The sequence below is a fragment of the Neltuma alba genome, unplaced genomic scaffold (assembly GCF_004799145.2).
Source record: "Neltuma alba isolate B1F8T4 unplaced genomic scaffold, ASM479914v2 tig00010082_pilon, whole genome shotgun sequence".
In the NCBI taxonomy this organism is placed as follows: domain Eukaryota; kingdom Viridiplantae; phylum Streptophyta; class Magnoliopsida; order Fabales; family Fabaceae; genus Neltuma; species Neltuma alba.
Window position 1 is genome coordinate 783,400 of NW_021635040.1, and position 22,877 is coordinate 806,276.

The 22,877-nt window shown below is 37.6% G+C and overlaps 1 protein-coding gene across 2 annotated transcripts; it reads right to left on the bottom strand.

The window, feature by feature from the left end:
- Window positions 1-422: 422 nt before the first annotated feature.
- On the bottom strand, window positions 423-21,951 carry LOC114754110 (SART-1 family protein DOT2). Of its 2 annotated transcripts, none has more exons than XM_028942857.1 (13): window positions 21,830-21,951; window positions 20,080-20,932; window positions 18,046-18,187; window positions 17,891-17,945; window positions 6,916-7,029; window positions 6,726-6,822; window positions 6,568-6,634; window positions 6,362-6,421; window positions 5,536-6,148; window positions 3,283-3,662; window positions 2,551-2,771; window positions 1,168-1,252; window positions 423-810 (listed from the first exon to the last, which is right to left on the bottom strand). In XM_028942857.1, exons 2-13 carry the CDS (start codon window positions 20,922-20,924, stop codon window positions 736-738), a joined length of 2,754 nt encoding a protein of 917 aa, XP_028798690.1. In that variant the 5' UTR covers window positions 20,925-20,932; window positions 21,830-21,951; the 3' UTR covers window positions 423-735. The 2 variants fall into 2 exon arrangements, with proteins under 2 accessions (XP_028798690.1, XP_028798689.1); XM_028942856.1 differs by having other exon boundaries at window positions 21,793-21,950.
- Window positions 21,952-22,877: the final 926 nt, after the last annotated feature.

Genomic DNA, 22,877 nt, shown 5'->3' on the forward strand with positions numbered 1-22,877 from the left:
TGGCATCCTTCAATCCCACCTATATAAAATTACCTAATGCTATATAATAAAAAATTACTTATGCTAAATACTCTAATAATTTTTCTCAATCTCAATCTTCTCAATGCTTCTTACAAACTGAAACCTGAAAGTCATTCAAAGGGAATTACTCCAAAACCGTTCATTAACACTTGAGATTTATGATAATTTTAAACTATTTTTATAAGGAAAAAAAATTATTTCAGAATACGAAATAATGGCCTTCTACCTCAGTAAGGGGTCAACGCCTTTTATTTTGGTTGAAACTTGATTTGACTGACAGTATACTTAAACCGGTTTCAAGGAATGTTTTTTTTTTTTTAACCAGCGGTTTCAGGGACTAATAATGATAGTAAAAATGCTGGTAAAAAAAATTAATGATAGTAAAAATAGCCAAGGGTAAATATCAAGGGAAAAGGTTGAAAAAAAAAATGCAACTAATATACAGTATAAGGAAATTGAATACAATTAAATCGTATATTAAACTTTGCCTATTATTATACATCTATTTCTAGCATCTAGTGGCCAAACCCTAACTCAAGATCTCAACTTGCTACTGCATGATCAAACTACTCTCTATTGCATATTCAAGGCGAGAGTTATAAAAAATGCCCTCAATAGTTTCTTAGAGGATTTTCAGTGTCTCATACCATGTGGTTCTCCCACTCCTTGCATGGATATTAGGTTAAAGATCCCCTGGGCAGAAAATACAAAAACTCAAGATTTTGGCTTTTTTGGTGCATTTGAACTTGATGGTTCAGCCTTCCTCTTGATTCCCAGAAAGTGCTCCACCTGAAGAGGTAAACATGTTTTAAATATAGAAAAATGTGAATCAACTGAAACGCTGCGTTTGAGAAAGGAAAACACAAATGACAAAAATTGAAATGCCACAGATTGCACCATATAGCACTATCATAAATGAGATGAACAGAAAAGGGAAGGGGGAGGCCTTGTTGCTGAATTATCAAGGAAAATTTAAACTCATCAAGTTTTCAAGATATTGTATAGCCCAAACCCAAGATCTAAAATTAAAAATCCACAAAACATGCTTGAAAAATTCTAAATCCTGACAGTTCTCAGATTCTCTAAATTTTGATCAGTAAGCATTGTGCAGTCAAAGAAGCATATTCAAATGTAAGTATAAATCACCTTTCGATCACCAAGCATTGGTGTCAAGCCCCCTGGAAGATCCTTCTCAACGGTAGCAAACCCACTTTTTGGGTCACTAGTTTGTCTGGAAAAGAAAAACCAATAAAAAGGCAGTTTATCAATATGTTGAAGAAAAAAGAGAAGAGGAAAGCTATATATTTCTTTAATATTTTAATGTTCAAAAAATCCTTAAAACTAGAACAATCCTGTACAATCATTTCTACCCCTACAGCAACAACCACATCCTCGAGCCCAAGTAAAAAGGATAAAATCCCAAGTTGCGTAAAACTCCCACTGCAAACAACAACCATGTTCAGGGCGCAGGACAACCACTAATACACAATCACAATGAAGCATGAAGCATCTTGTCTTGTAATGGAATCTGATTCACGCCAAGATAGATGAACTTTGGAAAAAGCAGGTAAGTTCTTACTTTTGGACAAGCCAAAAATGATTACATCATACATAAAGGAATTCAAACACAACAAATTATTTGCATAGCCGTTTTGGTAATTCAGCCCCAACGGGATATTATCCAACAATAGCATCCTTGAAAATAATATATCACAGAGACTAAAAGCAAGAAGTGTCTAAGGTATAAAATATTTAAATCAAGCGTGCATACTTCAAAATGTAGTTATGCCACAGTATCAAGGTATAATTATATAAGAGAAAGGAGTTTAATATTAGTCAGTCTTATCGAGCTTCTATTATTCATATCCTGATATGGAATCTGCTTCCCTTTTGTTTTCATAGTTTTTCCCTCTAAAGCAACTCTTTATTCAGTGTGATTGAAATCAGACCAAACTGGCGGGTGACAGTCACCATTACCTAGAAATGCTAGAATGGCAACTCTTTCTTTGACTGGGTGGAGCAGATAATGTGTAAGCCCACATCACGCGCTCACAAATCATAAACCCCAACCCCACACAATCATAAACCACAACCCACCTCATTTGTCAACGGTTTAACTGATGTGGGACTTTCAAGACTTCTAAAAGATTTTCCTTTTTTATACCCTAGGTTTTAAACCAACTAGAACACGTTTTTCCATGTCCTGCATGTTATATTTACTTTCATTAAGTTTAAATATCAAGTTTGATTCAAATTAAAATACCCCACAAGTTTTATTTTAAACCCCACACAATCATATATACATCCTACGATAAATGTTAAAATGTAAGTAAGGACTAGCTCTATTTCTTCTTGTAAAAATATTGATTTAATTTTCATATAAAAAGATCTAAAAATTAACTAAAAAGAACACTGACAACTACTTTATTGCATGTTACATAACTATTATTCATAGCAAGACCTTACAACGATTAATACTTAAAGTATCAACGTACACTGGCTTAACATGACCATAAGTTATACACATACCCTGGCTTAACATGACCGCTGAGAACAAGATAGGGTGTCTTCAAACGAGCTTGAGATTCCCTCATTCTCTCCACGGACAATGACGGGGTATCAGAACTCTTCATCTGCTTCATCTTCAATTCTTCATAATACTGCTTCATACGCTTTTCCTGCTTCATTTTGCCAGGTCCTTTACCGTGGAATTTATGAGAAAGCAATCGAAAGGCCTCTTTAGGAGTCAACTGGCAGAAATAAAAGAAATTAATTAATTGTGGATAAAAGATGCCCAGTTGGTCCCTTTGAATTCAATGGTATGCATTTGAGGCCAATGCAAATTTTAAGCCTCTGCAAAAATCCAATATTATGGATCATGTAGCAGTAGCATCTAGATGCATATGACTATTAATATAACACTACGTTTAACAATGCAAATGTACATGCAGAGGAAAATATGGATTGAAATATCAACAAGTTTACACAAAAAAGGAGATAGAGGATCTCCTTGCCTCACAGTCACAGCTTGTAGAACTCTCGTTCCTCTGTTTTACAATTTGTTTGTAATTATATGCTGTATCGACCAGAGCTTAATGAATAAAACATCCGATCTTGCACTGCAAACTCAGCATTTTACATAAGTTTGCAACCCTAGGGTTCTTCCTTTGCAAACATGCCCATGCAATGACCATCAACCATAAGATAATGCAATTCTATACTATAAAACATATAATGATGTTTATATCATGGAACACTTACAATTCTCCCAAATTCATCAGTCCTCTCAATGCGGATCTCTTTTTTATTATGTGCATCCTTTGATTCATCATCATCTACGATCCCAACCAGTTTGCTTTTCTTTTTGTCCATGTTTCTGCCACCCCATTCAACAGTTTCTTTAAGTGTTCCTCGATCTTTAAGAAGTTTTAATGCACCCGACAATCCTTTCCCCACTGCAACTTCATGGATAGTTTCATCAGGAACAATCTCCTCCTTGTGTTCTGGATCTGGTTTTTCATCTTCACTAGTTTCTTTAACTTCAGTCCATCCACCAGTCTCATCATTCTTTCCTTCATCGGCAGCATTTGCTTCTTCATCTTCATGCATGAAAACATCTTCGCTTTCTGGTTTTCGTGCCTCTGAAATTTTTTTTAGGAAAAAAAATATAATTAACAAAGAGTGCTGATATAACATCCATTCAGATGTGGACTTGAGATTGAACAAAAAGAAAAACAAGGGAGGACATGGATTACCAAAAAAAATGGAAAATGAAGTGGAAGAGCAAAAGCATTCAAACAATTAAAAGACAATTTATTAGCTGATGAACCTGGTTCATTTCCAGGCCAAGTTTATTCTAAGAAAAGGAATAAAGGCCCATTTACTACTAACGGAGCTGATGAGTCAATTTAAGAGGCTAAGATAGCATTGAACTAGGCTACCATTGGCAAGAGCTTAGTAGGAGTATTTCTATTTCTAGGGTTGTGTGCAGCTGAAGCAAGAAAGGAAGACATTATTGACAGGAAGACATTATTTTGGGCAATGTCTAAATGCGTTTTTAATGAAGACATTGTTTTAGGGTTATGACTGTTCACTACGGGCTTGGTTTGATAGTTTTTCTGAAGTCCTAAAGGTTAAGGACTATAAACAAGGTTTATCGGACCATACAATTTTTGTCAAGAGAAGTGAATGGCTGATGACAGTTCTCATCGTCTACGTAGATGACATTATTCTCACTAGGAGTGATATTAAAGAAACGGACAGCATAAAGGTTGCTCTAAACAGGGAGTTTGAGGTCAAAGATTGGGGAAATTAAAATACTTCATTGGGATGGAAGTTGCATGATCAAAGAACAGGATCTCTGTCTCTCAAAGAAAATATATCCTGAACCTACTTAAGGATACTGGCGTGCTTGGGTGTAGACCAAGCAGAACATCTGTTAGTACAAAGAAGAAAAGAGCAACCAAGGCAGAAAAGGAAAACAGGAAAAACACGAGGAACCAGTTGACAAAGGGAGGTATCAAAGACTGGTTGGAAAACTAATCTATTTATTGCATACAAGGCCTGACATTGCCTTTGCAGTAAGTGTAGCAAGCCAGCATATGCACTCACCGAGAAAGGAACACAAGGATGCAGCATATAAAATCCTAAGGTACCTATGAAAAGAGGCCTATTCTTCAAGAAATGTGAGCAAAGAACCCTGGAGATTTACACGGATGCTTATTAGGCAGGAGCAAGAGAAGATAGTAGGTCAACATCTAATTGCTACACTTTTGTATGGAGTAATCTGGTTAGCTGGCCAGGCTAAAAACAAAGAGGCGTAACCAAGAGCAGTGCAGAATCAGAATCGAGAGCTTTGGCTCAAGGTATCATGGAGGGTCTGTGGTTGAAAAGAGCAGCAGAAGTACAAGTTCAAGACAGCTCTCCGATAAAACTCTTCCGTGATAACAAAGCAGCTCTAAGCATGGCGCTCAATGCAGTGCAGAATACCAGAACTAACCATGTTGATATTGATTGGCATTTTATCAGAGAAAAAGTGGAAGATGGAATCATATGTCTATCCTATGTGACCTCAAAACAGCAACTATCAGATATTCTTACAAAAGGGCAACTAGAGGATGTGTTTGAACGATTCATAAGCAAGTTGGACATGATAAGTATTTGAGATCCAGCTTGAGGGGCAGTATGGTCGATATATTAATAAATATATCATAGTGGCAGATTATTAGGCTAATTTTAGGGAGCAAATCCCGGGCAGAGGATATCATCAATATTTTTTAAAATCATCCTATGATCTCTTTTTACCTACTCTGTACTATATAAATTGTACATAACACATGAATAGAGTGTATTGGATTATGAAATTCATTATTAAACTTCAACAGTTATTAATAACAGAGAGATGTGAAGTAAAATACAATTCCATTTTTCATTCAATCAGAATGGCACATCTCAGAAAGTTTGCATAATATATAAATTGTATCACAATTGATACACAAACAAATGAAAAATTACCTTCATCAATCTGAAGACCCCAGACAAATTCTTCCATCTCAGTGAAGACTACCTTGTTTTCTGACTCGCTGGCTGTAGGATTTTGATTATCTACCGTCACGTTACCAGGATTTGAGGAGGCAAGCAATGCAATAGCTTGGGGGCCAGAAGCTCCTTCTTCCTCCTTCTTTTTGATAGCTAGTCTCCTAGCTCTTTCTAATGATTTATGAAGATCATCATCATCATCTGCAAAAACTGGAGCTTCATCTTCCTCAGTTTTAACATTTAGTGTTTGTTCGAGACGCAACAGCCTCGAAGCTTCATCTGCTTTAGCATATGCAGACTGATAAGCATCATTTCTCTTCTCAGCCTCCAGTCTCTCTTGCTCTTCCTTGATCGCCTGCCTCTTGGCATCATTCCGAGAACCAAGATCACCAATACCTAATCCTGCAGAGACAGCTTCAGCTTCAAGAGCATTGAGGTCTAGCTTCTCTTTCTTCCGCAATGATTTTTTCTTCTTGGGCTTCTTAAATTGAAGCATTTCTTCATGAGTATAGTAATCTGATGATACCTTTCCAGATGAATTCAGATCTTCAAAGGTGTTTGTGGAGACACCTGTTAACCTTCTTCGGAGCTGTCAATAGGATAAATAAACACAAGAATGAAGTGTTCAAATCAAAGCTAAGAAAAAAAGTTACAAGGAGTATAGAAGTAAGAAAAGAAGACGGAAGAAGTCACAAAAAACAGAGACGACACATTTTTTATCTGATAATAAAAAGCTTATCACCCTAAAATAATTGGAGCTTCATCTCTGCTCACAAAATACTATACAAAAGAAATGGCTAACCTCATCAAGCTTTTTCTCTGCTTCCCTCGAAAATCTTCCACTTTCATCCAATGTTAAACCCTAAATAAAAGAATAGGATTAGTTATAAGTATCATCCGCACAAAAGCCTTCTACTCAATCATTTAGTTACAAGTATCATCCGCACAAAAGCCTTCTACTCAATCATCTATTGCTTACGAGTTTAAGAAATAAAAAAGGCATCAAACCTCTTCAGCAGCTGGATCATCATATTGTGGAAGTATTTTCTTCTCAGCAGTGGGGTCATCATTAAACCTGAAATTTAGCAAACAGGTTCAAACTTTATTCTCGTTTTAGGTTGCTGGTGTTCTGTCAACAAAGCAGGCAACAAAAATCATCATCTTACTTATCATCATAGACGCCAGTTTTCTTTTTTGCAGCCTTGTAAGCCTCATCCCGCCGTTTTTGTTCTCCAATTTCCACATGCTCAAGCATATCAATATCTGCCACGTCAGAACAAAAAGCTCTGTTACACAAAAACTGTGTCATCCAGAGATCTCAACCTTGAGTAACATGAGAGCACAATGAAGTTGTACCTTGATTAATGTCACCATCAGCAAGTATGGGCTGATCTTTGATAGTAAGAACTACAGTACCACCTTCCATTACTTTGTCAAGACCATGAAGAACTTTAACCCCCGCTAAATTATCTGAAAAGAAAATATTTAATCCAAGTAATTTAACATACAAGATTACAATAAAGCATATGCAGATATAAGTTTCTCAGATATGTAAGTAAAAGGCAAATAATGCTGGATGGCTTCTAGGACAGCAGCAAATTTTGTTTGTGCTCGGCAACCACCATCATCAAGATTTTTCTAATGCACAAAAACTGAAATTCAGGGTTGTCGGATATGGGCCTGCTGCCACTCTTTGGCCCTCTTATGATTTAACCTAGTTTTTAAATCCTTAATCTGCTGTATCTTATTTGTGTTTTATTATTTGATTCTCTGATTTTATTATCCGAGATTTTAGATATTTTAGAATCAGATCCTATTCTCTCCCTTTCTCTATATATGTAACCCTCACATATCAATAAAACATACAAGCTGTTCTTCCATACTTTTATTTCATGGTATCAGAGCACCGGTCTTCGGTCCTATTATGTCATTCAAGGCAGCTCTAACCAACCAGCAACCGTGAGCCTTGAACATTGAGGATGGAGACTGTAACCTGTCCTCAACCAGTGAAGGTTCACAGGGCCTGGTTCACACGGAAAAAGCCAAGTAGCGAATCTATCAACGCTGCCTGAAGCGTGCAACGTCACACCAGATTCTTTCTCCCAGGCTATGATTACACACCGCTTCAATGGAAACAACTACCTTCAATGGTCCCAGAATGTCCTCATGTTTGTGAGAGGAAGGAACAAGTAGAAATATCTTACTGGTTCTCCACCTAGCACTACCAATGAAAAATTCAAAGCTTGGAGTGCTAAAAACAATATGGTCATTGCATGGCTTATGAATTCTATGACCCTGGACATAAGCGAGAACTATCTACTCGTAACTACTGCTAATGAGATCTGGGAGTCAGTGAAAAGGACCTACTCTGTTAAGGAAAACACCGCAGCCATCTTTCAAGTGAAGCGTCTTCTCCGTGGTTTGGTAATCTGACACAATTCTACAATGCACTGGTGAGACTTCGGCAGCAAATAGATCTGTATGAAGTCCATGAATGGACATGCCACCAAGATGAGTTATATTACAAACAACTCATCAACCAAGAGAGATGCTATGAGTTCCTGCTTGGGCTCAATGATTCCTATGAAGGTATTCGGGGACGAATAATGAGTATGAAGCCCCTTCCCTCATCAGAAGACACATCCAGTATTGTTGGTTAGTGGGCCGTGGGCCTAAAACCCTAATTCAATATGTTTCTCTTGTTAACCTAGGTTACTAAGGCTGCCGTTAGGTTTAGCATTAAATCTGCTAGATATTATTCTGATTTCTTTTTTGAATCTAATTGTATCCTAGAATCTCGGTCTATCCCTAAAAGACCGCAGTCTCCTCTCTCTCTCTACACGGTCCCTATGTATCTATATATATTGCTGCTCACTCTGAATAAAAGATCATCTACATTCATCGCAAAATCACACATGGTATCAGAGCCACCATGATCAGATTTGGTATGGGCTTCTTTGAAGATAGCCCTAGCAACCAGATGGTGCCAAACCTCAACACGACAGGACTTACAGCCACAGCGTCGACCAATGCGCAAGGGAGTTCTGAATCAAGCTCAATATCAATCACCATTCATCGCTTGAATGGACAGAATTATTTCCAATGGTCCTCAAGCGTTTGACTATATGTGATGGGGAAAGGAAAATACGGTTATTTAACCGGAGCAGAAAAGAAACCAGATACTAGTAATAAGAAATATGCCACTTGGGAAGCCGAGAACTCAATGGTGCAAGCTTGGCTAGTCAACTCAATGACTACAGAAATCAGTGCACAATTTACCTTCTTCCAATCTACCAAGGAGGTGTGGGATGCTGCAAGGGACTTGTTTGCCTCTCTCAAAACAAGGCTGCAGTCCTGGAGATTGAACGATTCCTTCATGACTTCAAAAAGGGAAACTTATCTGTCACGAAATATTACACTGATCTATTCGTTCAATGGCAGCAATTAGACATGTACGAATCACATGAGTGGTCGTGTCCAGAAGATGCTGCTAGGTATGCAAAACTAAAGAAAGAAAAACAGATTTTCAAATTTCTCCTTGGTCTAGATGCTCCTTTTGAAGATGTGAGGGGAAGAATAATGAGCATAGACCCCTTGCCATCATTACGTTAAGTATTCTTCACAGTAAGAAACGAGGAGTGCAGAAAGAAGTTGACCTCTGATGATACTACAACCACGGCTGAAGTTCACCAACCTAGTGGATTTCTTTCTAAGGGAGACAGCAACGGAGAAAATAGAAACAAGCAGCAAAAATGGTGTGATCATTGTAAGAAGAAAGGACACACCCGAGATAATTGTTGGAAGATTCATGGCAGACCTCAAAAGAGAGAAAGACCTAACAACCGTGGCTATACTGGAACCACAGAAGGAAAGACCAGAACAGAATTGAATAGAGAAGAACTCAAGCTGTTGAGAAAAATACTTGAGAAACATGATTCTCAAGGATCAACCATCGCTGCTGGATATACGGCCTATACAGGTAATGTTGTACTTGCTTCAAATACAAATGTTCATCATCGAAGAATGTGGATAGTGGATTCTAGCGCCACGGATCATATGACGGGTAATGGAGAATTATTAAGTGACATAAAACCATGCCCACCGAATGTATATATAAAAGTGGCAGATGGTAAATCTTTGAAGGTTGAGGGAATCGGTACTGCATATATATCTCATAATATAATACTTCACAATGTCCTTTTTGCTCCGGGTTTAAGATGCAATCTTTTATCTGTTATAACAGTAACCTATCATCAGAATTGCAATGTCAATTTCTCATCTGCTGAATGTGTATTTCAGGACCTGAAGCAACGACGATTGGTGTAGCTAAGATTCTAGATGGTCTCTGCTGTTTGGAATTGAAAGGTCATGTGAAATCAGAAGGGTCGCATATGGAAGCTATTTATTTTTCATCTGCTTTATCTACTAGTTCTACAAATAAAGATGTGTTACTTTGGCACTATAGGTTAGGCCACCCCAACCATCATTACATGTCAAAATTGTTTCCCTCTCTTATGAATAAAAGTGACTCCTTTTTTACATGTGACATCTGCCAAATTGCAAAACACACAAAATCTTCCTATAAGCAACACCCTCACCATTTTTCTAAACCTTTCAGTATCATTCACACTAATATATGGGGACCATCTCAATTACCTTCACTAACTAAAGCCAAATGGTTTGTAACATTTATTGATGACCACACCCGTTTAACTTGGGCTTACCTTTTTGGAAAACAAATCTGATGTGTTATCCACCTTTATCACCTTTCATAAAATGATTATAACTCAGTTTTAGACACCAATTCTTACTGTTAAAAGTGATAACGGTAGAGAATACACCAGCTCGGTTTTTCAAAAATACCTACGTGACCACGGGATTCTACACCAAACCAGTTGTGTCAACACCCCACAACAAAATAGGACTGCTGAACGCAAAAATAGACATCTCCTTGAAGTAACTCGTGCCTTAATGTTCACCCATAATGTCCCTAAACTATATTGGGGGGAAGCAATCCTCACTGCTGCCTATCTTATCAATAGAATGCCCTCCAAAACCCTCAACTACCACAGCCCCTTAGACCTCCTCACTCAAACCTATCCCACCAACCCTATTGCTCATAACCTTCCCTTAAAGGTCTTTGGATGTGTTGCTTACGTACATCAAAATCACGATGGTAAATTGGACCCCAGAGCTCTCAAATGTATTTTTTTGGGCTACTCCTCCTCTCAAAAAGGGTACAAATATTATTCCCCTACTCTTAAGAAATATTTCATCACCATGGATGTGAAATTCATCGAAACACAAGGGTATTACCCCAATCCTCCCATTCAAGGGGAGTATTCGAGCGAATGGGAGTTCCTAGAGCCTTGTCTACCTCAAAACACTGAACCAATATCCGTCACAGCCCCCATCAGTTTTGAAACAATCCCAAACCAAGCTGTTCCTACATCTGTGGAACCAAACAGATCTGTTTTGACAGAACCAGACCCTGAAACTATCCCCGTATCACTCACTCCTACACCAGAACACACTCCAAATATGCCTCACTCAGACATACTGCCTAGTAACACAATACAGGAACAAGAAAAAGGTGAAACAGAAGGAGCAACAGCAGGTGAATCTGAAAGAGAACAAAATTCAGAATCAATTCCAAATAGTAGTGATCCCTCTAGTTCATGGCAAAGCCAACCGTTAACTGTAACTTCAGATCCTGATGATCTTGGCTGGCCAATTGCTCTTAGAAAAGGGGTAAGACAATGTACTCGCCACCCTATAAGCAATTTTGTCTCCTATGACCATTTGTCTTCATGTATGAGGAGTTTTGTGACTAAGATTGAAGAAGAACAGATTCCTTTAACATTTGTGGAAGCCATTAAAGATTCAAGATGGAAAGCAGCTATCAATGAAGAATTGAGGGCCTTGACCAAGAATAAAACTTGGCAGATTACAACACTTCCAGAAGGAAAGAAAGTAGTAGGATGCAAATGGGTTTTTACGATTAAATATAATCCAGATGGGACAGTGAATAAATTCAAAGCCAGACTAGTAGCAAAAGGGTACTCGCAGACACAGGGAATTGATTATCTATATAAATCACTCTATGGTTTGAAACAGTCACCAAGAGCCTGGTTTGAAAGGTTTGCTAAGGTTGTAAAGAACTCGGGATACATACAATGTCAAGCAGATGATACACTCTTTGTAAGACACTCAGGTGCAAAAGTATCTATCCTAATTGTCTATGTTGATGACATAGTAGTCACAGGAAATGATGCAGAAGGGATTGAACAACTCAAGAAATCATTGGCAGCGGCTTTTGAAATAAAAGATCTAGGACGGTTAAGATACTTCCTAAGAATGGAGGTTGCAAGGTCAAAAAAGGGTATATTAGTCTCTCAAAGAAAGTATACACTTGACCTACTCAAAGAGACAGGCATGCTAGGAGCTAAACCTTCACCTATACCTATGGACTCCTCGGTTGATCTAGAGTACAGAAAGGATGGGGTTCCAGTAGATGCTGAAAGATATAAGCGACTGGTTGAAAAACTTATCTACCTCTCTCATACAAGACCTGACATAAGTTATGCAGTAGATATAGTCAGCCAATTCTCAAATGGACCACAGGAACACCACATGGAGGCAATCTATACAATCCTAAGATACTTGAAGATGACCCCTGGTAGAGGACTCTTCTTTCAAAAGGGAATCTAGAAATATGACCATCTATACTGATGCTGGCCATGCCAGAACCAAGGTAGATAGAAGGTCAACCGGAGGATACTTCACTTTTGTGTGGGGCAACTTGGTGACTTGGAGGAGCAAAAAGCAGACTGTTGTGTCCAGAAGTAGTGCAGAAGCAGAGCTAAGGGCACTAGCAGACGGAGTATGTGAAGGCCTATGGGTAACTCCAGTTCTTAGAGAAATCAGTGAGAAAAATTCCTTCAATTAAAATATGGTGTGATAGTATGTCAACACTACAGATGGTTCAGAATCCAGTACATCATGAAAGAACGAAGTATGTTGATATCGACAGGCACTTCATCAAAGAGAAAATAGTATCACAAGAAATTGATCTCTCGTACATAAACACTAATAATCAAGTGGCAGATGTTCTCACCAAGCCATTGGACCAGCCCAAGTTTGAATTCTTTAGAAGCAAGCTGGGCATGTTACACTTCTACCTGCCAGCTTGAGGGGGAGTGTTGGTTAGTGGGCCGTGGGCCTAAAACCCTAATTCAATATGTTTCTCTTGTTAACCTAGGTTACCAAGGCTGCCGTTAGGTTTAGCATTAAATCTGCTAGATATTATTCTGATTTCTTTTTTGAATCTGATTGTATCCTAGAATCTCAGTCTATCCCTAAAAGACCGCAGTCTCCTCTCTCTCTACACGGTCCCTGAGTATCTATATATATTGCTGCTCACTCTGAATAAAAGATCATCTACATTCATCACAAAATCACACAAGTATGATAAGATGTCAAGAGAGTAGAAAAACACTGACTCAAGGCCAACCTATGTCATCACCAAGGAGACTCAAAAAACAAGAAAACTGGAAAATGGTGTGATCACTGCAGTAAGAATGGCCACACTAGGGAGAATTGTTGGAAGCTCCATGGTAAACCCTCAAAACAAAAAAATAAACCGAAAGGAAAAAGCTTTCTGGTTGGTACAGATGACTCTGACAGTGGGGGTGCATCTTTGAGCAGTGAAGAAATAGTAGTGCTAAGGAGGATTCTAGATAAGCAAGTTGTATCTGCAAACACGTGTGAGAAAGATTCCCCTTCTGTTACCTTAGCACAATCAGGTACTGCACTAACTTGCTCTTAGCAGTAAAATTAAACCCAGCACTATTTGGATTGTGGATTTAGGGGCTACTCACCATGTAACAGGGTTTAAGGAGTTATTTTCTAACTTTACAACTATCTCTAAGCATGAAACTGTTGAGGTAGCTAATGAGCAATATGCAAAAGTAATGGGTTCTAGAACTATTCGTATCTCAGAATGCATCACCTTAAGAAATGTTCTATATGTTCTAGAAATTCATTGTAGGTTGATATCTGTGGGATGCATAGCTTCTCAATTAAATTGCCTAGTTATTTTTGACAAGAATGCTGTGATTTTCAGGATTTGACTTTAGGGAAGAAGATTAGGAATGCTAAGTTGTGGAATGAGCTCTACTACATCCAAGGAGCATCACCAAATAAAACTCATGTTGTTCTTTCTACTATGAGCACTCAAGATGTTATGTTATGGCACTCTAAGTTAGGCCACCCCGGTCCTAAATATATGCAATTTTCGTTTCCTAGCATTGATAATAAAACAATTTCAGAGTTTTCTTGTGACACATCACCTTGCCAAGCAAGTTTGCAATTCTTATCCTCCTCATCCTTACACGCCTACTCATCCTTTTTCACTTATACATAGTGCCATATGGGGTCCATCCAAAATTGAAACAAACTCTAAAGCAAGATGGTTTGTAACTTTTATTGATGATCACACTCAACTCACTTGGGTATTCTTAATGAGGGAAAAATCTGAAGTGTACACAATTTTTAAAAACTTTTTTGCCTTTGTTCAGAATCAATTCCAAACCTCAATAAAAATTCTTCAAAGGGGTACACCATCAAACCAGTTGTGTTCGAACACCATAGCAAAATGGGGTTTTTGAAAGAAAAAATAGGCATCTCTTAGAAGTAGCCCGAGCCATCATGATAGGTAGTAATGTTCCTAATAAATTTTGGGGGGATGCAATTTTTACATCTACCTATCTAATAAATTGTATGCCTTCCAAGACCCTACAATACCGTACCCCTATCTAAAAATTTAAAGAGACACATATCCCCATTCTCCTCTTCATAATTCTCTTCCACAAAAGGTTTTTGGGTGTACAGCTTTCGTGTTCAATGAAAGAGGGGGGAAGCTAGACTTTAGAGCCATCAAATGTATTTTTCTAGGCTACTCCTCCCAACAGAAAGGGTACAAATAACACACACAAGTTGTACATTACAATGAATATTAAGTTTGTTGAGAAACAACCCTACTATCCCAAAACACCCATTCAAGGGGTAGAGAGTGACAAATGAATGGCTTGTTTGTGATCATAGAGTTTCTCAAACTACTCAAACAAATGGACACCAAACATCACTAGGTATAACCATTCTCCCATCACTTCCTTTCGACAGCACTAATCCTGACCAGTACAGCCCAAATAAGTCACCAAACACTAAAAGATCCTTGCCCACATCTGAGTTTCAGGACCCTAATCATTTTGAACCTCTTTCTGACCTACCCGAATCCAGGACAGAGGCAGAACTGAGTTGCTGAGAAGAAAGCCCTACTCCCACACCAATGCAGACCCAAGACTCAGTACCTGAGGTAGATTTTGAGGATTCACTGGCCCATTGCACTTCGGAAAGGGAAAAGAAGCTGTACACAACATCCTATTGCTAGGTATGTCCCTTATAAAAAATTATCACCCAATATGAAGGCATTTGTGACAAATGTAGAAAAGGAAATAGTTCCTAGAACCTTTAAGGAAGCTGTTGATGATCTAAGATGGAAACCGGCCATAGAAGAGGAACTAAGGGCACTATAATAGAACATGGAAAATAGTTGATTTGCCAAAAGGAGAAACTATTGTGAGCAATAAATGGGTCTTTACTATTAAGTATAATCCTGATGGGAGTGTGAATAAGTATAAGGCAAGATTAGTTGCCCAGGGTTCCACTCAAACCTACGGTATTGACTTCTAAGAGACTTTTGCCCCAGTTGCCAAACTAAACACTATAAAGTTACTCTTGTCACTTGCTGCAAATCTAGGTTGGCCCCTATACCAACTAAATGTTAAGAATGCTTTTCTAAATGGTGATCTAGGGGAGGAAGTGTATATGGAAGTACCCTTGGGATTGAAAAATGTTGAAAATTCCCATAAAGTTTGCAAATTGTACAAATCCTCATATGGGTTGAAACAGTCACCTAGGGCTTGGTTTGAGAGATTTACTCAAGCAGTTAAGACTTGGGGCTGCAATCAATGCCAAGCTGACCACACACTGTTTGTTAAACACTATGGAGATAAAATTACAGCTCTTATTGTATATGTTGATAATATAGTGTTAACAGGAAATGATGTAGACGAGATCACAAGGCTAAAGAGAAGTTTAGCAGCAAAATTTGAAATTAAAGATCTTAGGTCACTAAGATATTTCCTAGGGGCATGGAAGTAGCACGAACAGAAAGGGGGATTAGCGTGTCACAACATAAATACAGAATAGACCTACTAAAGGAAACAGGTATGCTAGGGGGTAAACCGGCCAATACTCCTATGGAGATCAACCAGAAACTGACCATTAGACCTGATGGCACAGCTATAAATAAAGAGGTACCAAAAACTGGTGGGAAAATTGATTTATTTGTCACACACCAGACCTGATATATGTTACGCAGTCAATGTGGTAAGCCAGTTCCCAAGCAGCCCTCAAAAGGAGCATATGACAGCAGTTTACAGGATTCTTAAGTACCTAAAGAAGACACCAGAACAAGGCTTGTTCTTCACAAAGGATAACGCTAGGAGTATTGAGCTGTTCACAGACGTTGATTGGGGAGGTTCTAAGGTGGACAAGTGGTCTACTACTGGCTATTGTTCCTATATATGGGGAAATCTTGAAACTTGGAGAAGCAAAAAGCAATCAATAGTTTCTAGGAGCTCTGCTGAATCTGAATATAGGGCTTTGGCTCTAGGAATCTGTGAAGGTATGTGGATAATCAGATTATTAAGGGAGCTCAAGATTGGAAGCCTTGAACCAATCAAAGTATGGTGTGACAATATTTCAGCAATCAAGATTGCTAACAATCCAATACATCATGATCGCACCAAACATGTGGAAATAGATTGCCACTTTATCAAAGAAAAATTGGAGGCAAAAATAATTGATCTCTCATAAATTCCCTCAGGAAAACAGATTGCAAATGTTATGACCAAGTCCCTTACTTAAGAGAAATTTGAGGGCTTCTTAGACAAGCTGGGAATGATCAATATCTATTCGTCAGCTTGAGGTGGAGCGTTGGATATAGGCCTGCCGCCACTCTTAGGCCCTTTTATGATTTAACCTAGTTCTTAAATCTTCAATCTGCTAGATCTTATTTGTGTTTTATTATTTGATTCTCTGATTTTATTATTCGAGATTTTAGGAGATCTTTTAGGGATTAGAATTAAATTCTATTCTCTCCCTTTCTCTATATATGTAACCCTCACATACCAATAAAACATACGAGCTGTTCTTCCATACTTTATTGCAGGGGTAACAGAGTGGAAACTAACATTTTAATAATTTGTGTTACTTACTAGTCTTACCCTCTATTAAAATACTTTGTAAAGGTTATACTATATTTTAATACTTATTTGTTCTTTTTACTTTGCCCATACTTTTCTCATCAGTGATCCAAACAATGCAAAGATAATCTCTTCCCCTTCCCCTTCCAGAAACTTTCAACTTCTTCAAGGAATAAATCTTTATGACTTCTCCTATACTTCCAGCAAGTAATAGCATTTCTTTTTAATTTTGTCGACAAAACATTTTTTTCCTTAAATTGAAACAACCCAGGCAAGAAATGGTGCAAAGTAGTTTTAAAACATTCAATTCATTAGAGACCTTATACAAATCAAAGATCAATTTACTGTTATAGCACATAAAATAAGGGTCACCGGGCACTGTTGAAGAGAATGAAAGAAAATCTGCCTCCATAGCGCTATGGGTCATATGCCAACTAATAAGATTCATGCTTTGTCAGGACATTTCTAACTCCAGACAAAGATAGCTCATCAACATCGTAGAGCAATGAATCACAAAGATGTTGAGAGGAGTCTCATCCATGTGGGATACAACATTCCTTCTTCAGCATTGGAATACATGACCTGGTTTTCATTCTAGACAAACATGTTTCATGAACATCTTCAAACACCCTCCTAGTAGAGGCAAGACATATCAAACATACTCGAGGCGAACAAGCTAATCAATCCAACATACTTGCACAGTGGCGCATATTACGTATAGCTTGTAACGTGTAAGAAAACAAGAGATCATTTATGAGAATTAACTACATAGTCTTATTGATCGCATGATCCATGTCATAAAGATTCAACAAAGTTTTATATTGGCTGTCAAGGGCCTAACACAACTCTCCTTTATCTAGACTTGGAACTGGCTATAAAACACAGGCAATGTTTGTAAATGTGGGAAATGAAAAATTTACAACATTGCAAAGAAAATGAAAAAAAGTTGAAAGAATTGGATCAAGTAAAATGTATAAAGGACGAAGAAGGCACAATCTTACCAGTAGCATGTTGGGTTGCACCCTCATCTTCACTTTCTTCTAGAGCAATGTTGTCCTGTGAAAAATAAATACCATGGGATCAATCAATCAGGGATTCACAGTTTCTCGTAGAACCATTTAAAGCTCTGAAATTAAAAACAGAAAAAAAGAATAACCTGCTCCTCAAAAATCTTTGAGAGCTGCCATGCTTTCTCCTTCTCAGCATTCTTTTTCTCCTCAAGTTTACGGCTTCTACTGACCCATGATAAGATCTCAGTAGCACCTTCAGATTGTATGCCTAACCTTGCTTCTTTCATCCTGTCATCCAAAACAAAACAAAAACAAGCATTGTCACAATAGAATGTTTTCCGTACTTTTAAATATGCATGTTTTGCTTATCCAATCAGATAATATTACTTTTCAAGTTCTGAATAAAAGACTAAGTATCATTACAAAAGAAAACAGAAGCACGGAAAGATAAAATCCATGAAGCTTGTGGCCAATAAAGCGCATAGATTCCGTTTATTATTAAGATGAGTCTAAAATCTGACGACCCTAATTGCAAGATGGTAAAATTTGCACGTCTCCAAACGCACAGAGAAATTCAGGTATTATGTCATATAATTTAAGGTACGAGCATCCTCTTTTTTTCTTTGGGGGGAAGGGGGGGGTTATCTAAATCACAGTCGTCACTCCATATTTTCTCTCCAATACCTAAAAATATTTTTCACGTTAACATTCATGTCTTCTTTTCAATTCTTAGTGTTGTTAGTGTTATCATGAATATTTAAGGAGACATCAAAGAGCTAGTAACATGTGACCCAATCAGAAAAATAGCTTTCCAGGTTTGGATCATTAATTGATCTAGAATGATCTCCTCATTTATTCAAGATATTCCCAACGTCTCTTTGCCAAATTCTCACCTAATCTGGTTTTCATTTCTTTCCTTTTCAGTCTATCTAGCATCACAAAACAGTGACAATCTCCTCTGTATGTTTTATCACATAGTACGAGTAATAATTTATAGGCATCAACAGCTTCCCAGATGAACAAGTTATATTCTAGAGATAGTTTACCAAATCAGAAACACTACAAAGATAAAAATTACAACAGAAATAGGAAAATTGACATTTCAACATGATACACATTACATAATAATCGATGTGAGATTCAAGTAAACATCTAATAATCCCAGTCTTTTCATTTTCTTCCATTTTTTTGGCTTCTCCATCAACAGTTTTGATTAAGATACAATTTGTTTCAGATTTTTTCAAACCGGCTTTCTAATTTTCACATAGCCAAGGCTTTTGAATGACAACTAAATGTGTGTTCATTTTAGAAACTTACTTTTTGCCCAACGATTTATTTTCTCACTTTCCCCATAACTATTTAATATGGACAATAGTAAGAGAAGCACATGAAAGAAATGTTTTCACAACTTGAAAGCACAGAAATTTTAGCCAAAATACATGTAAAGCTTGATTGTTATATTAACTATCATAGTATTAGTCAATCTACCACAGGCTAGTGTATTCTAAATAAACTTGAACAATATGTAAATACAGCAATTTCTAAAAGGATTAAAATTAGAATAGAGGTGCGGTACGACATAATTTTAGATATCAATAACTGGGATAGATTAATTATGATACAGAACAATCAATAGTATGAATTTTTGCGCTTCATGCAATTTTTAAAGCTTCAGTTTATTTTCAAGGACGTTTCTTAACATTTTAATGAGTTTTACTACAATTATTTTGAAGCAAATCCAATTCTTTGAAGCATTTGCACCAAACATTTTCCAAATAAAAAAGTGGAAGATGTGGCAGAGACACAAGACATGACCAAAGCAAGCATCACTGTATGGCTGTCTTCAATCATTTCCCTATTTCTAATGGTATTTTTGGAGATTATTTTGGTTTAACAAGTGACGTCAAGTAATTTTAACTTTATCTCAAACTTGTATCATTACCTAGCATGTTCTAGAAGCACAAAAATCATCCTGCAAAGCCCCCTTCCTACTTCAAGATACGATCCCAATTTTCATAACCTTTCTCACAAGAACAAGTAGCAAGCTTCAGCTTAATAATTGCAGGATCCATCAATTAAAATAGGTACAACGGTTTAGAAAGAAAAAAAAGGACAAAAAAGAAAGAAAGAAAGAAAGAAACAATGCAAGCATCAAATGAAAAACAAGAAATCCAACTTACTTCAAAATGCGTTCTTCAAGTTCCATTGCTGATGGATGTGCTAAGGCTTCACCATTTCGATCACTCTGGTCAAGATTTGATGCCCTCCCTTGCTTGCCAACCTCCTCATCTCTCTTGTCATGGATGTCTACTTTGTAATCATCATCTTCAAGAGTCTTTCTGGTTCCCTTGTTTTTTGACCTTTCTTTATCTTGATCTGCTTCCCTTTCCTTGTCTCTAATCTTATCCTTCCCTTTATCTTTGTCTCCATCTCTATAGCTTTCCCTATCCTTTTCTCGATCTCTATGCCTCTCTCGCTCCCTTTCCTTTGCTTTGTCCCTTTCCTTTTCCTTGTCTCTATCCCTATCCCTGGCTTTCTCTTTTCCCCTCTCCTTCTCTCGCCCTCCATCGGTTTCTTTCTCCATCTCCCTTTCTTTCTCACGATCCTTATCCTTACCCCGTTCCTTCTTATCTTTATCCCTTTCACGGTCTTTATCCCTATATCTCTCCCGATCATAGTCCTTCTCCCTCAATTTACTATCTTTACTCCTATCCTTTTCACGTTCATCCCTATCCTCTCTTTTCCTTTCCCGGCTGCCTATTCTATCCTTTTCTAGATCCCTTGCCTCTTTTTCTCTTTCTTTTGAAACATCCTCTGTAGTTCTCTTTAGCTTATCTCGGTCTTTACTTCTATTCTCCTTTTCTTCTCCTCGATTGCTATTCTTCCTATCCTTGCTTCTATGCTTGCTAGACTTGTCTGTCCCCACTTGTTCCAAATCATCATATTGCTCCGTCAATGCAGAATCCTCTTGATCATCCCTACCATCCCGTGGTTCATACCTCGATTCAGACCATTCCATGTCCATTGAAACAACTGCAAATAATTCAGTTTTAAACAAGAATACCACAAATTTAATCACAACCCTCCCCATGAAATGCCCGCTCAAGAAAAATATGTGAACCCTATTACCCATAATGAAATAATTATATAAGACCATATAAGAAGCACAGGCGGATCCATATACACTCAGTTGGGGCATCTGCCACCACTGAAATCTTTGGAATATGCATGGTTGATATCATATCCTTTTAATTTTTGTTCCAGATAATTTAACTAAGATGACTTGGTAAGCCAATTGATTCAAGCAACTCCTCCAGGCCACTAAAGAATGACAATCAAAACACTCTTGCAATTTATGATCATGAAAAGAGTTTCCCAAAGCAAGTAAGAGCACAACTGATTGTTTCAGACAAATGATTTAAACTCAAGCTTCGAAATGGCCAGACACACATCAAGCCAAGTCATTTACCAGATCATGCATCACAAATACCTTGAGAATTTTCTAAATTAATGATAATATAAAGAGATTAATAAACAGAATGCCAACACACAACAAATCCAACATGGCACAACAACACAATTCAAAGCATACAGGTCGATAGTAATCAAAATGAAGAAAGCAGAAGTGCAGCGACCACTTACCGACCACTCACACAAAAACCAGCAATAAAAGCAAAAGGAAAAAAAAAAAAAAACTCAAACTGTAAATATTCCAGCTTCAAAAGCGTCAATATTCAAACGAATACACGACCAGATTCAAAGCCAAATTAAAATGAAAAGAATAGAAAGAGCAAGAAACGGTGCGACGGCGTCCGGCACAGTGTTGAAAAACACGCAGCGAGCAGATGACGCGGGGAACAAATTCAAAGCCAGATTGAACAAAGCAATCTCACCGAATTTTGGGAGCAGACAAAGCCCTAGGGTTCGAACCTTCTTCAATACTTAACGGAGGAATAACCACGCAGGGCTGACAACAGCGGACGGCGTCCGAGAACCAGTTCGACCGAGTGCGGAATGCTTGATCGTGGACAGAAAATGATTTTTATTCTTGGTGCCAGTGGAGAAAAATTCATTTGCATACGAGACTCCGCTTTGTTATCGGGAACCCATGAAGATTCTCCTGTTGGGCCATATTGCCTTGGACTTGAAAAACAGTGTTCACAGCTGCCGACCTAGCTTGGGTCTGGCCCAATGAGATTTTAGGCCCAAGATGTGCATTTTAAAGTCTACCAAATTTATCTTTCCTTATGACTATAAACAGTAAAAGGAACTAGTCACTTACAACGTAGTGAACTAAAATTTAAATCTTCACTGGAAGATGTGCACATATTTAGTGTCTGACAGTGTCTTGAATTGGATTGCCTCCAATAGTTATGATTGACATACACCTAATTTGCTATCGTGAAACAATTTCTTACGAAAATGGAAGGGGGCAAAAATGGAATCAAAAACATGTTTGGCATGTCTATGATAACTTTCGGACAAAAATCTCTCTCCCATTAGAAAACCATTGTCCGTGGACAAATTGATAGAAGCAATCATGAAATCAATAATTAATAATGAAAATTGCTAAGAAATTAAGTCATGTAAATTGTGTTGTGTGGGGGTGTGTTAAATATAATATTGCTTTGGTGAGAGGAGAATGAAGATTATATAAGATGTGATCATGGGGGAGTAACTACATTGCTTTGGTGAGAGGAGAATAAAAAGTATATAAGATGTGACCATGAGGGAGTAAATGGGCCGAGAAAAAGGTTGGCCTCACAGGCACAACAACGGGCCACCACTAGATTGTTTTTCTAAAAATCTAAAATATTTTTTGAAGTTTAAATAATTATTTTAAATTGAAAGAACTTATCTTAAAACCATGGCCTTACTAAGTTTAAAATTGAATTTGCCTTGCTTTTGGAAAAACTAAGACTGATTAGGTCTGTTAGTTGAACATTGTTAATGTACGAATACACCTTTTCAATCAAGT

What these genes read in the sequence shown, in the direction of transcription:
- LOC114754110 (XM_028942857.1), bottom strand. Translation starts at nt 20,924, where the DNA reads ATGGACATGGAATGGTCTGAATCGAGGTATGAACCACGGGATGGTAGG. An exon ending in TGCAACCCAACATGCTACTG is followed by an intron (nt 7,030 to 17,890) that starts GTAAGATTGTGC and finishes TTTTCTTTTCAG; the next exon opens with ATAATTTAGCGGGGGTTAAA. An exon ending in ATGATCCAGCTGCTGAAGAG is followed by an intron (nt 6,422 to 6,567) that starts GTTTGATGCCTT and finishes TCTTTTATTTAG; the next exon opens with GGTTTAACATTGGATGAAAG.